This window comes from Charadrius vociferus, unplaced genomic scaffold, assembly GCF_000708025.1.
Source record: "Charadrius vociferus isolate BGI_N301 unplaced genomic scaffold, ASM70802v2 scaffold55, whole genome shotgun sequence".
Lineage (NCBI taxonomy): Eukaryota > Metazoa > Chordata > Aves > Charadriiformes > Charadriidae > Charadrius > Charadrius vociferus.
Window position 1 is genome coordinate 2,264,922 of NW_009648444.1, and position 13,270 is coordinate 2,278,191.

General features: G+C 37.6%; 1 protein-coding gene across 3 annotated transcripts in view; it reads left to right on the forward strand.

Moving 5' to 3' along the window:
• Positions 1-13,270, forward strand: part of TBCK (TBC1 domain containing kinase) — a 117,183-nt gene that overhangs the window by 41,658 nt on the left and 62,255 nt on the right. For all 3 annotated transcript variants that reach the window (XM_009885497.1, XM_009885498.1, XM_009885499.1), the window contains 2 exons: positions 1,235-1,318; positions 5,241-5,326. In XM_009885497.1, coding sequence (XP_009883799.1) covers positions 1,235-1,318; positions 5,241-5,326 — 170 coding nt within the window. The remainder of the gene's footprint in view (positions 1-1,234; positions 1,319-5,240; positions 5,327-13,270) is intronic.

A 13,270-nucleotide genomic window follows, 5' to 3' on the forward strand; every position in this document is an offset into this window, starting at 1 on the left:
ACTAGCTTTGTTCAGAAAAGCTGATGATGGTTTTAAATGCCTAAAAGCTTATCAGACCAGCATTGGATACGTAGCCTTTATCTTCTTAGAATGTGATTTGTTCAGAATAGGTCTAGTCCAGTCTTCTATTCTCTTGCACCTGCCTTTCTTTATGTAAAGTCCGTGTGTGGGAAAACTGGTTTCTTAGGACAATGACTCTTATTATGCCTACTGTGCATACTAATTTAAAAATTTCAACAGATTTTGCTTGCCCTTGCACATGTTCCTATGCAGTTTGGTTGTAGAACGTGATTTCCTTCCAATTGAAGCAAAATATAATAGTAGTGAATTATGTAGAATTCTGTGTTCTGGTTTACAAAGTTAATTGTACACATTTGGGTCAGACAGTTACAAAGTGGTTTCAGTGCTAGATAAGTTGTAACACAGGATTCTTTCATAACATGATCCGATGTCATATTTGCTATAAATCTGATGTTTTGCTTAGAAACTTCCAAATGATATTTATTGTCTTTGGACAATTTATGACAAACGCGTATTTCTTTTTTATGTCTGTGGTCTAGCACGATGGCTAAGAATCGTATTACAATAGATTGTCTCTCAGCCAAGTTCCCAGGAATTAATCAAGGGGATAAACACTTAAGTTTTTATCCTCTAATCTCTATTTGGTATGTATGTGAGGAGCCGTTCAGAAATTTAAGGTATTTTTGTCCATCTTTTTGATGGTATTTTTAATTGTATTCCACTCTGTGTTTTCTCTTCTGAATTCTGTTGTCTTTAGTCTCTGAGCTGAAGCAAGAGATGAGATGCAAGTCTGATGAGGCATAAACTTGGATATAAGTTCTGTAGGAGAAAACCCAGAAGACTGCAACAATGCTGTTGTCTTGAAACTATGTCTTCTAAAATTTTATTCATCCAGGGACTTTGACTTTTTGACACAAACATCATCGTGACTTTTCAAACATCATCTTACTACTTTAGCACTGAGAAGTATGGAAATAAACTGAGAGCAGACCAGGTCCAACCAGCTTTATATTAGTTACTTAGTGACGGAGAGTTTTTTAGGAGCTTTTAAAATTCTTTAATGAAGAATGTGCCCATTTTATGTGTGTTACAGTAATTTTTGTGTATAGATTGATTTAAGTATTTATGCTTATTGTCTGTTTAACAATGAACTTTTTTAGGTGTACTTAAGTTTCTACCATTGTAGTTGCATCCTTTTTTCTAATTCTTTCAGCTCTGGCATATGCCTGCATGTCTGCTTTCATCCCCAAGTATTTGTATAACTTCTTTCTGAAGGATAATTCTCATGTTATTCAAGGTAAGTCAGTCCCTTTATTTTTTGTAGTTCTGAGAGAAGTAGAATTATTTCTGGATCTATAAATACACTTTTTCAAGTGTTACAATTGGAATACAATTAGAATCACATTGTAGAAATACCCTTCTATTTCTTTCAAAAGCTTTATTTTAGATAAATAAGGACAACAGCTATGCAAGAAAAATAGGAACAAAATAAGGGGGTAAAGATTCAGGAAAAAAAACTGAACTGCACACACCAAAAAAAACCCCAAACCCAAAAAATGTTCTGTGTAATATTCAAGGTAAGAGTCTGTTAATCGTGCAAAGCTGTAAAATGAGGAAATAGTCTTCCCAGTGTTAGATTGTAAAGACCTACCCTTCAGGTGATCAAAATCATACTGTTACAGGAGCTATTTTGACAATGAAGGAAAATGAAGATGAACAGTACAAACAAGATTTGAGGGGAATTTCTTACTGAACAGAAGATAATGTCATTCAATACAGGACAGGAGTTAGAGAACCCTGAGGAGTAATGTTCCATAGTTCGGTCTTCAACATTTATATAGGTAACTTGGAGAAATTAAAACAGTAGCTCGGAGGTAAACGTCTGTTCTACTTGAAAATTAATTGTAAATTCATGGAAACCCGAAGAAGGAATTGTCTAGATCTAGAAAGCCACCTCAGCACAGTCTGCGTTGGCAAGATAATTTGTCTTGGAGACGGTTTTTAAAAACCAAAAGAAGCTGTTTGCAAAGCCATCAGTAGTTTAAAAAAATAGGTGGTAATGAATGTTTTTAATTGCAAGCAGTTAGGACTGTTTATTGAGTACTGGGTTTCAGCATGGCTTGCTGTCCTTGTATTTCTTTTAAAGAAATTCTGTTGTTTATAACTTGTGAAACTCCTGAACTTAGACATGTTGACTGTCATTTTTTGTCTTCAAAAAATGAAAGAAAATTAAGAACTTATCAACAAAAAAATAATTAGACATAAAAGCAGTTACATATTACATAATAGGGAGAGAGCTAACATAAGGAGAGAACACAATGGTTAGCAGAGTTTACATATGAAAGACAATGGGTAAGAGGTGTTATGAACCGAATATCTAAAGTAATAGTTCAGAAAAACTGTCCAAGAGAACTTGTTTGCATCCTTTTGCCTCTAAAGAAAGAGTGCTTGCTGTGAAAAAAGGGGCAGTAAAGGTCTAAAGATGAAAAAAGTATATTGTATCAGACCCTCTTGTGAAGACAACCACTTTAGACCTCGGGATTAATAGCTTAATAAAGACTTTTCTTAAGGGGGTATACTCTTCCATAAAATAATTCTTTTGTTCTCTAGAGTTCCCTGATGTTATTCCTAAGGGGCTTTACAAAAATACATATCAGCCAAAGCTAGAAATATAGGTCCTAGGATTCTGTGCACCAAAGTAGTGTAGGTGTTCCTGAGTTCCTGTGCAATGTCTGATGTTTTCAAGGACTCAGGGAGACCGAACCTTTTCAGTTTCTTTCAGTATTCTGATTTAATCCTTTCTAGGGTTGTATGTCAAACACCAATGTATAAATACAGTTTTAGAGGAAAATCCTGTGTAATTTCCCTGCTTTATTGGGTTGGAAGAAAGGGTTAAGAATATGTCACTTAACTACCGACTGCAGTTTTGTAGCTTCTTTGTTTCTTCCACATAGAGATGGACGAGAGGAATCTTTCAAACTGGAGAGTTCAACGTAACTCATCTCTGAGCTTGTCCTATACAATGAAGACAGGTGTTTTTTCTAACCTTATCAGGTGTATTTCCTTATATGAAATAGGAAGCAAGAGCAGTTAAAGGGGTTTGGGTATGGAATGCCCAATTATATAAAACAAAAATTCATATAATAAAATTCCAGCCAACGGCAACCGGCTGGACCTAAGCAATACGTTTTTGTGAAGACTTGTGTGCTTTCAATAGACCCTTAATTAACCATGTAATCCCACACAGTAATTATATTTCATGAGACTGGCTAGTCAAATAAAGATGGTATTTATCAACCTGTAGTATATCTGTAGAGAACCATCATGGGCACGAATCTTCATTTCAAAAATAAATGTGCCTCAGGGAAGCTAATTGTGAAATTGTTTTCATCAGCATATGGCTAAATACGTGGGATTACTGGTTTGCTATGCCTGACTTGTGGTTACTGGCTGTTTCATGAATTAAAACTGATGAGATGCACTTTTTCTAAGCTACTGTCATGTAGTGTGGTGTGAATGGAAGGCATGGATTTACTTACCTCCCTAACTTGTATGCATGTGAATAAGAATAACTTTGGCTTGAAACTGAGAGAATATGAGATAAGTGAGCTCCAAAGCAGTCCTGGTGGCCTTGGTGACACAAAACTCAGCATAGGTCTGTTTATCCACTTAACTCCCCGGCTGAGTGCTGCTGGGGCATCTGTAGTGAAGTAGAGATGCGGTATCAGAGGGGAGAGGTGGGCACTCCTAACATGCCAGAAACCTCCGAAGAGGTTTAGCGTGTTGTGGCTTTGTCTTTGCAGCTTGAAGCAAAAGTTGTGGAATTCTGAAGTAGGCACAAGGTCTTAATTTTTATTGCGACTAACCTTGGAGAATTAGGCATCCCTTCAAGTATAATTTGCAGTAGGACTGTGGGTTGTTTCCCATGTGCTTCTACAGTGAGAACATTGTTTATCAGCCCTCCTGAGGCAGAATCGGCTTTTAGAATTTCTAGTCCAAATAGAATTATTTTACAGATTGGTTGTTCTTAACTTGCTGGCTTAATCTGAGAGGCGGTAACTTGAGTGCAGATAATCAAGATCTAAGTAAGATAGGAGTCTATAAACAACTGAATATTTAGACCCGCTTCTATTCTTAAATAAAGGTGTCTGTGCATGGAATTGTCCCAGCAGAGCCACTTCTGTGCTTTTTAGCAGTGGAATTGGAATTTAATTTTGCCATTTCAGTGATGAAGACAAACCGAGTTATTTGCTGTCCCCAAGAGCAACAGTAGTAGACATTTAGTCCTTACAATAAGGCTTTAAAGGAAGCGATGGCACCTCTGGATGGCTGACCTGTGGAGCTGTGTGGACTTGGTGTTTGAGGGCTTATATTTGGGGACAGTAGTCTGTGGACCATTGAGATGTCAGCATGTTCTAATCTGGGAGCAGGGTTCACATTCTGTCTCTCTTCCTCCCCTCAACTAGCTGTCTGGGCCCTAATTACTCTCTTCTTGGGAGCGTGGAAGAAAAGGAATCGCCATCTGTTTCAAAATTGCAGTGTTACTGCCTCTTCATCTTCCTTCTAACAAAGCATATGACAGTGTGGACAAAATTGGGAGAGGGACAGAACAGAGAGAAAGAAATCTGTCAGTGTCTGTGTTCTGCTGTCTGCTTCTCTTCCAATTAAAAGCAAGTGTTATTTAGACAACTTAATGAAATTGCACCCGACAGCATAATGTGCCATGCTGAAGATGTAATAAATTTTATCTTCTACAATAATTATTTCTCCTTATCTCTTCCAAAAAATACAAATTAAGATGTTACTGATCATGGAAGTGGTAACCTTAAAGCCCCATTGCCTTAAAACATCAACTTCTGTATTACAAAATTTAACTTTGTAGAAAAGAAACCACACAATATAATTTAAGGAGTATAAACTTTGTGTATCACTAAAACAGTTTGGGTCTTAAAAATCCTTGGAACAGCCTTGTTCTAATTTGCTTCCCTCAATATCTGGTGGCTCATACTCAGACTGAAAAGTCTTTAACTTTGCCAGTTGAACATACATCACAACCTAAGTATGAACCAAGTAAACCATTGTAAAAATCCAACTTGGGAAGTACTAAGGAAGAGAAATGAAACTTAAAATAGTGTTTTTCCTTTTCTACAGCTCTGTTGTGAGCTAGTAGCATGTGGTAGCATCATTGACCATGATCCTGAATTTGCTTGTCATTTCAGAATACTTGACGGTGTTTTCCCAGATGATTGCATTCCATGATCCAGAGCTGAGTAACCACCTTAATGAAATTGGCTTTATTCCAGATGTAAGTACCAAGGGTTCTTATAGAAATACTGTTCAAAGGAAGTAAAAAATGGAAAATGAGGGCAACTAGGATGAGATGCCTTTCCAGTCTGTTTCGGTAGCAATTTGACATAAGTGAAACTTACATATTAATGGACCTTTCTGAGTATACTCATAAAATTGTAAAGTTTTGATTGTTGTTTTACATACCTCAGTCCTACCCATACTGTTAGCATGGTAAATACAAGAAAAATGCTGCTAGTCAGTTGTTATAACTTACAGATTCAGCTTAAGTTGTATGTAATTTTATTTTTAAAGTGTGGGTTATTATATAAAAATTAACATGGCCATATATGACTAACAGCAACATTTCTGCAAACTAATTAAATTCTGTTGGTTAACACAAAAGACACATACATTTGCAAGTAATACAAAACATATGTGCAGGTGTTGGTTAATCTGTAGATATGTCAAACCTTGGAAAATGCTTAGCAGTGATTTGTTGGAGTCTATGAGAAACATTGGACAAGTGCATAACTTGTGTCTACGTTTTATGCTTTCATTGGCACAAGTCTGTAAGATGGAGGAAAATGAAAACTGAGAACACAGCCAAAATGTAGTGGAGGGCTATGTTGGAAAACGCAAACCAAGGCCTTCTTTAGAGCCTCACTTTTAGCTGTCACTGTAAATAGTGAAGCTTCCCTCCTTTGTTTAGAGAGGCATGTATAGTCCAGAAAGCCAAGGTAATACTATATGAAAATGTTTGTCAGCCTACTATAGCATTATTGAAGTTTATGGCTGATGTTTCTGAAAAGTAGATTTAGGCAAGACTATAGAGAGAACATTGTTAATTGACACTGGCTATATCATGATATAGACAATATTTAGAAATTTGGTAATTACAAGTTGGTCGTAAGAACAGGTGATCACTGAGAGGTCAAAATAGAAGAAGAAAACTGAAGTCAGCACATGTTGATGTATAGCAACATGAATTTCATAAATAAGAAATTTATACGCATTTCTTCTATAAGCAATATAAAGCTCATTTTATCTGAAGAGCATTAAGCTTACTAGGAAATGCTTCAAGTTGAAGCAGCAAGGCCAAGACTCATTTGTCGTACGCAATTCCTGGGTGAATTTGTGTGTCTTTGGGACTCACAGATACTCATTGTCACTTTTTACAGAAATTGTAATGGAAAAGCAAAGATATCCTTTCATTTGTAGAGGTCCTGTTCATGAACATTATTACATTAAAGATATGTATTTAAAAGATACTGTGGCATTAAAATGAGCAGAAGAGAAAGCCAGTGTATCGCATTATAAACAGAGGTGTTTGAGAAGGCCACATGTATTGCTGATGACACACATATGAAGAGGGTGGATGGGAGGAAGGTGAAGGGAAGGTGCAGAGAAGGGAAAACATTCATTTGTAGAAAGCCTTATTATTTGGGGGGATAAAGGACATGGGTAACAGCAACGTTTAAGCTCCTGAATGAGAATCCATTTTGCAGCATCACTATGTAAATGCACTTGATATTTATTTGTTAAGGCTGTGGATGACCAAAGCGATTCCTCTGTGTGTTTTGTCCAGGATACTAGTTCCCATGGAAGAGGTACAGATGTAATTTCCCTGACCATCTGGTCCCTGTTTCTGCTACTAACCTACATGAGAGCTCTGTGGCAGCCCATCTTGGGTGTTAGCTGATCTTTCAGCGGCTCTTAGTATCTGCTTATACAGTTATAATTCTCCACTGAAAGCTTTCAAGGTGCAAGTCATATGGAATAGTTAAAAATCACCATTTTTTTTTATATTTTAGTTTTTGTGTTGTGCTGGTCAGCTGGACAGCACATAGTCAAATGTGAGCCTTGTCTCAAAGTGTTACAGTCTAGAGATGATTAGGTAATGCAGTAAATCATTACAAAACAGAGTGGTTTGGGGGTTGGTTTTGTTTTTTTTTGTTAAAAAAACCCAAACCTTGCATTGAATACAAATGCTAGTTCTAAAATTAACACTAACCTCTGAAAAGAGGTTGTCCTTTTTAAATCACCTGTCTTTTTATATATATAAATAAAAGTTGTTCTGCCTTTTGGATTAGTGAGAGAGGTGATTTTTGTACCTGTAACAAGACACACAGGATCCATCAAGGTGAAGGATATGCAGTGTAGTAATGAGATTTGAACCAGTTTCGTGCTTGACTACTAATCCTATCAAAGTAAACCCTGATTAATCTTTCATCAGTGAAGCGCAGGCTCCACTGCAGGAAAGCCTGTGTTTCCTGGCACCCTTCCCATTTGCTTGGGGTCACGTAGCTCTCAGAATATTGAACACTACTGAAGCTTGGAATAGTTCTAAATATCGTTAGCTGATGTGGTGCCTGGATTAAGTACGTTGATGTGGCTGTGTGATTTACATGTAAATAGAGGGATATATGTGGAGAATCTTACTGTTCTTTTTTGCTCACTCTCCCAAAGTTTATAATCTCCCTCAACCTATATAATGCTTTATAACACGTTCTATATTTTACTGAATAACTCTGACATCAACAGCAGACCATTTTGAACTGAAGAAAAACAAGGAAGTGTGCTACGTTACTAAAAGGGTAACTATAGCCATAAATTATTCTAAAGAGCTTTGAGCTGCAAATTATAGAAGCTAGACACAGTTTTCAGCTGGCCATTAACAGACATGACAAAGTCTGACTGCATTTACTTAGCATCATTGTGCTGGAGCTGCTGTCATAGGTAGATACCTTAGCTTGGTTTTTGTGATACGCAGGAGGTGTCGGTAATAAGGCTTCATCTAACTGAGAATTAGAAATCCTGAAGTACTCTATCTGTGTTTGTTCTGTTACATGATTACCTACTGGTGAATATGGGGGAGAGGTTTCTTGCTGGTATTTTTATCCTGTGAGGACAGTAATCATTTTACAAATTTTGTTTATGTAGGTGCATATAGGTGGGTAGAATCTAATATTAAAATTTGGATGCTCTTTGCATCCCCAGTCATCAAAAGATTTTTTTACCTTTCTGTAGCACTTAAATATATGATTAATTGTCTAGGCACCATATAGGCTTGAAGCTAAGTATGTGGGTATGTATTTTGAAGACAGAACACAAAGGTGCAAGATCTGGGTTTTGTAGAATAGACTATGGCAGTTGGAAGGAACCTACAAGGATCACGTAGTCCAGCTGCCTGACGACTCAAGGGCTGCCCTAATAAAGCATGTTGTTAAAGGCGTTGTCCAAATGCCCCTTAAACACTGTCAGGCTTGGGGCATTGACCACCTCCCTAGGAAGCCTGTTCCAGTGTCTGACCACCCTCTCTGTAAAGAAATGCTTCCTAACGTCCAGCTTGAACCTCCACCAGTGCAGCTTTGAACCATTCCCACATGTCCTATCACTGGGTATCAGGGAGAGAAGAGATCAGCACCTCCCTCTCCACTTCTCCTCCTCTGGAAGCTGTAGAGAGCAAGAAAAATTTCTTTCTTAACAAATAAAAATTAAATCAAAAAGCAGTAGTTGGGAGGCAGTCTTGTTAGGACAACTCGGCAAAATAAAATTTTGGTTTATTGTTGGACAACATCATTTCATCCATATATCAAACAGGCCAAAAAAACCCAGAAAAAAAAACAAAAAAAAACCCCAAAAAACCAAAAACCCTCAGCAATTTCATAGACAGAATGGGGGGCACCTTTTTATCTTGGCCTTGCCACCTCATGTGAACCACGGTCTATGGTACAGCTGAACTACATACACAAAAAAAGTTACTGGAATGCTCAGAATAAGACTGTAATTTTATAATTTTTTTTGTATGTTTGTCTTTCTTAAAAAAAAAAAACTTTTTTACAAGGTTTTGATTTATTCTCCTTTGAGATAACAGTTTGGGCCTGGTCACACTACAAGCGTAAAGTCAGAGATAGGTAAGGAGAGATATACATTTCAAAGCTCCCCTTTTGGTCAATCCGAGACCACTTAAAAGTTTCGGACCTCTTAACTATGTACAAAAATATAAAGTGTAAATAAAAAATGCAAACAAATTCCTCTTAAAAGTACTTTTAAGAAAGGAAGCAGGGCCTTGAAGTTTTGGTGCTTGGGTGTGAGGGAGTCTGCAGGAGGAGAGGGGGGGGTTCTCTCCCTGCTAAAGGGAGACTCGTTTTGCATGTTCATTGAGTGTCAGGGCTGTGCCAGGCCGGGGTTAGCTCTGCTCGGTGAGGATGGCCACGGTGGATGGGGGACAAAGGTGGGGGAAAAGGGGTGGGTGGGGAGGGGGTTGTGATGGGATGAGGGGGGTCCCAAAGGTGAAGAGGATTCCTTTTAGCTGAGGATCGTTCTTTCATTCTTTGTTTGACCACCTTTCTGTGTAGCTCTGTCAAATGGTCTTAGCGTAGTAAGCTTGGAAAGAAAGATCAGATTACTTAACAGATCTTCAATATTTGGGATTGTTACTGGACAATGCAATAAGAGAAATCTATGATACCTTTTCTGAATCCTTTCTGTTGTCACTTAAGCTAGTGCCTGTCTAAAGTGTGGAGAAAGCAGGTTAGCGTGGCAGACAAACTGTCTTACAACTGTCCATTGCAGGGGTTTTAGCATGCTTTTCTCATCCAAGCTGGGGGCTCCAGGCAGTGGGACAGAGTTCTGCTGACTCGGCTCTGAGACTGGGGAGTGAAAGATGCATCCCAGGAAGTTTTTCACTCTGAGGGTGGTAAGGCACTGGAACAGGTTGCCCAGAGAGGTTGTTGAGGCCCCATCCCTGGAGGTGTTCGAGGCCAGGCTGGACGTGGCCTTGGGCACCCTGGTCTAGTGGGAGGTGTCCCTGCCCATGGCAGGGGGGTTGGAACTCGATGATCTTTAAGGTCCTTTACAACCTAAACCGTTCTATGATTCTATGTTCTCCTGAAGCAAATGAGCTGCTCGTTGTTGGAGGTAGAATACTTGCCCACATTCCATTGATTGTGGTAGTTCCTGTATTTCTGTAAGTGTGACTTCAGCTTTGAAAAAGAAGAGTTCCCACATTAAAGTCTTGAACACTGAAAATAGTGTGAAATACATGGTATAGCATGGGGTTTTTTTGTTATCCATCTATAAATTATTTTTATAATGGTGAAGACAGTTTACCAGTTTAAAATAACACACTGCATTGAATGACAGATAGTCAGGTGAAGATTCTTCTATAAAAGATTGCAAGAATAATATTATTCCTAGTGTGTTTATTATCTTTAAAACTGTAGGTATTTTACCTTGATCTCAGCTCTGTAATTCTATGATGTGTGGAGGATGAACTTTCTTACAGATTTTCAAATTTTCTTAGAGGTTTTCGGTAAACTTAAGTGTTATACATGCATAATGAACAAGAACTTGTCAAGAATGTTGTCATTTTTCATGCTTTGAAAACTCAAACCTTCAACTTCAAATAATTCATTTTTATCGTGCAACCAGGTGCATAACTTCACTGTAGCTGCCTTATGATGTTCTTAAGATGCACCTGGATCATACAGGACAACCACTTTATTCTTACAGACTTTCCATAGAGCAAGAAGCTCATGTATGCCTTTTAATACCCCTACCATCTTCACCAACAAACAGTAACGCTCATTTTCACCCTGCTATCCCTTCCAAAATATCTTCAGAGTCAAAACCCCTGAGCCTAAATATCTTTAAAACTGTTGTCTTCACAACTGACTTCTCAATCTTCTGTAGGCACAAGTGTGTAAAGCTCTCATCTTCTGGAGGAACAGTCAAATAATGAAACAATCCAGACAGTAATAACAGGCAATAATAAAATCCTCGTGCAAAAGGCTTTCTTCAAGATTTGAGCCAATGTTTCCAAGATCTTTGAATGTCTAATGGCAGATGCAGGCTTCTCAAAATATGCTCATCTAACTACAGGAAAATAAACATCTTCACCCTGTTGAAAAACAACGAACTGCATCCCCAAGCTCAGGTACTGAGCAGAATTTGTCACAGCAGAGCACTATTGGAGAGGAAGCTTCAGCTAGGGATCATGGAAAGACAGAGAATGAAATTAAATCTAAGGACAAGAAATTTAAATTTAAAGTTAAAAGGAAAAAAAAAGTAGTTTTATTCAGATTAAACAGGAACTGATGTTAGGGGACTGCTGTCTTCATATGTAAGAAATGTCCAAGTCCTTACTTAAAGCATCAAACAGCTTGTTCTTTACTAGCAATGCAAAATGATAATTGTGGCATTGCTGATCTCAAACTCACTCTAAAAAAATGAAGTATTGGTTTTACAGGTTCTTGTTTTATGTGGCTTATTCCCAGGCTGTTCCAGCAGTTCAAACAGTACTTTGATTAAACATTAGGTATGCTTTCCAGATGCAGAGTTAAGTGTGAATAAAAACCTAACCCCATTATATTTCAGGGTTCAGTAGTAAAGGGTTGAAAACCTCTGTAACAGCAGCCTGTTAGTAGAGACGTGTGACACGCTGCTGTTCCAGCCAGTGATTGCTAGAGGGCAGTATTTACTAATGAGATGTTAAAAGTGCGGTCCTTCAACTAAAAGAATTAGGTAGCCTGTTTATTTGAAGACATCAAGTCAGTGCAGTTCTTTTTGTCTGTGTTTTTAAATTTGACTTTCATGGTGGAATAATACCACCGGTGTTGTGGCTTTTTTTTTTTTTGGCTTGCTTATTAATAGTAATCATAACCTCCACAGGTTTACTGAGACCTCCTTGTCTTAGAACGTTATGTTTATGAAAATCAGAGGTAAAAATCCCTTCAATAAAAACTTGTCAGATACCTTCTACTTGAATAGTTTGACCTACTTTTCATGTCGTTATTGATAGGTTTCATGAGGGCGGTTTAGAGCGAAGCGGTGCTTTGCCATGTTTTTACCTTTTAATAATCTAGTTAATGTTTCAAATTTTGTCTATTTTCATGTGTATTTCTATGTAGATGCATAGAAGGTAGAGGTCTTTGTGTGGGAAATTAGGAGAAAGTGTGGCTCTGCTTTGGTAAAAAGTCTTAATCAAATATATGAAAAAAAGGGAATAATTGCTTTCAAATACCAAAGTAGTAATCTGGTTCAAAATGACATCTACATAATATGTACCTCCAAGCAAAGAGGAGCCTCAGGCTATTAGGAATGCTTGTTTTCCTACTGCATGAAAAGCAAGATATTGCATACAAGCAAGCAGGTAACCGGTTGTTAGCCGATCACAACTACTGTAGGGGATATTTTAGGGAACAGGGTGTGTTGTTATTCAGTAGACAGCCATCTTTTGAAGGCACGACAAAAATATACTCAAGGAAATAGTATGAATGTATTACAAGACAAAAGTGGTGATAGAAATGGATTTATTTTGGGTTTTGAACCCTTAAAATCAATTGATGGGTTGGAGGCCAAGCTTTATAAAAGCCTTCAGAATATTGAAATCGTTGAACAGTCTGGTCATCACAGCTCTTTTAGTTTTATGGATAGTATGGTTCAGATACTATCAGCTGCTCAGATGATATGTAGGAATAAAATTTAGAGAGCTGTGCTAAAGAGCTTTTCAGCAAATATGTGTATCACTTAATCAGTGCCATAACCCAGTTATGAATTTATGGGATAAGTAGTAATTTATTAACATCATATTGATTATGTTTTCTGTTTCTCATTTGCTTACTTCCAGGGAAAGCTTAATAGAAGGACTAATTTGCACTTTTTATGAGCTAAAAAGTAATATATTAAGCTTTATGTCTAACTGTAAATCTTCAGAAGTGGAAAACGGAGCACATGAGCTGTGCAACAGAGTAAAATTTAACAATGGTCATCTCACTCTTGCATTCCTAATTTGTGGGGGCTTTCTGTGCAGTTCGATGTCTCAAGAACCATAGGTTCTGTTCCCTTCAACATGCTAAATACTTTAGTAAAAATCAAGAAACTCTTAAGGTGTCGTAAATGCTTGGCTCTTCTAATGCATACTGAATTTTCTCTCTATGTTGTCACAAGTATGAAAATT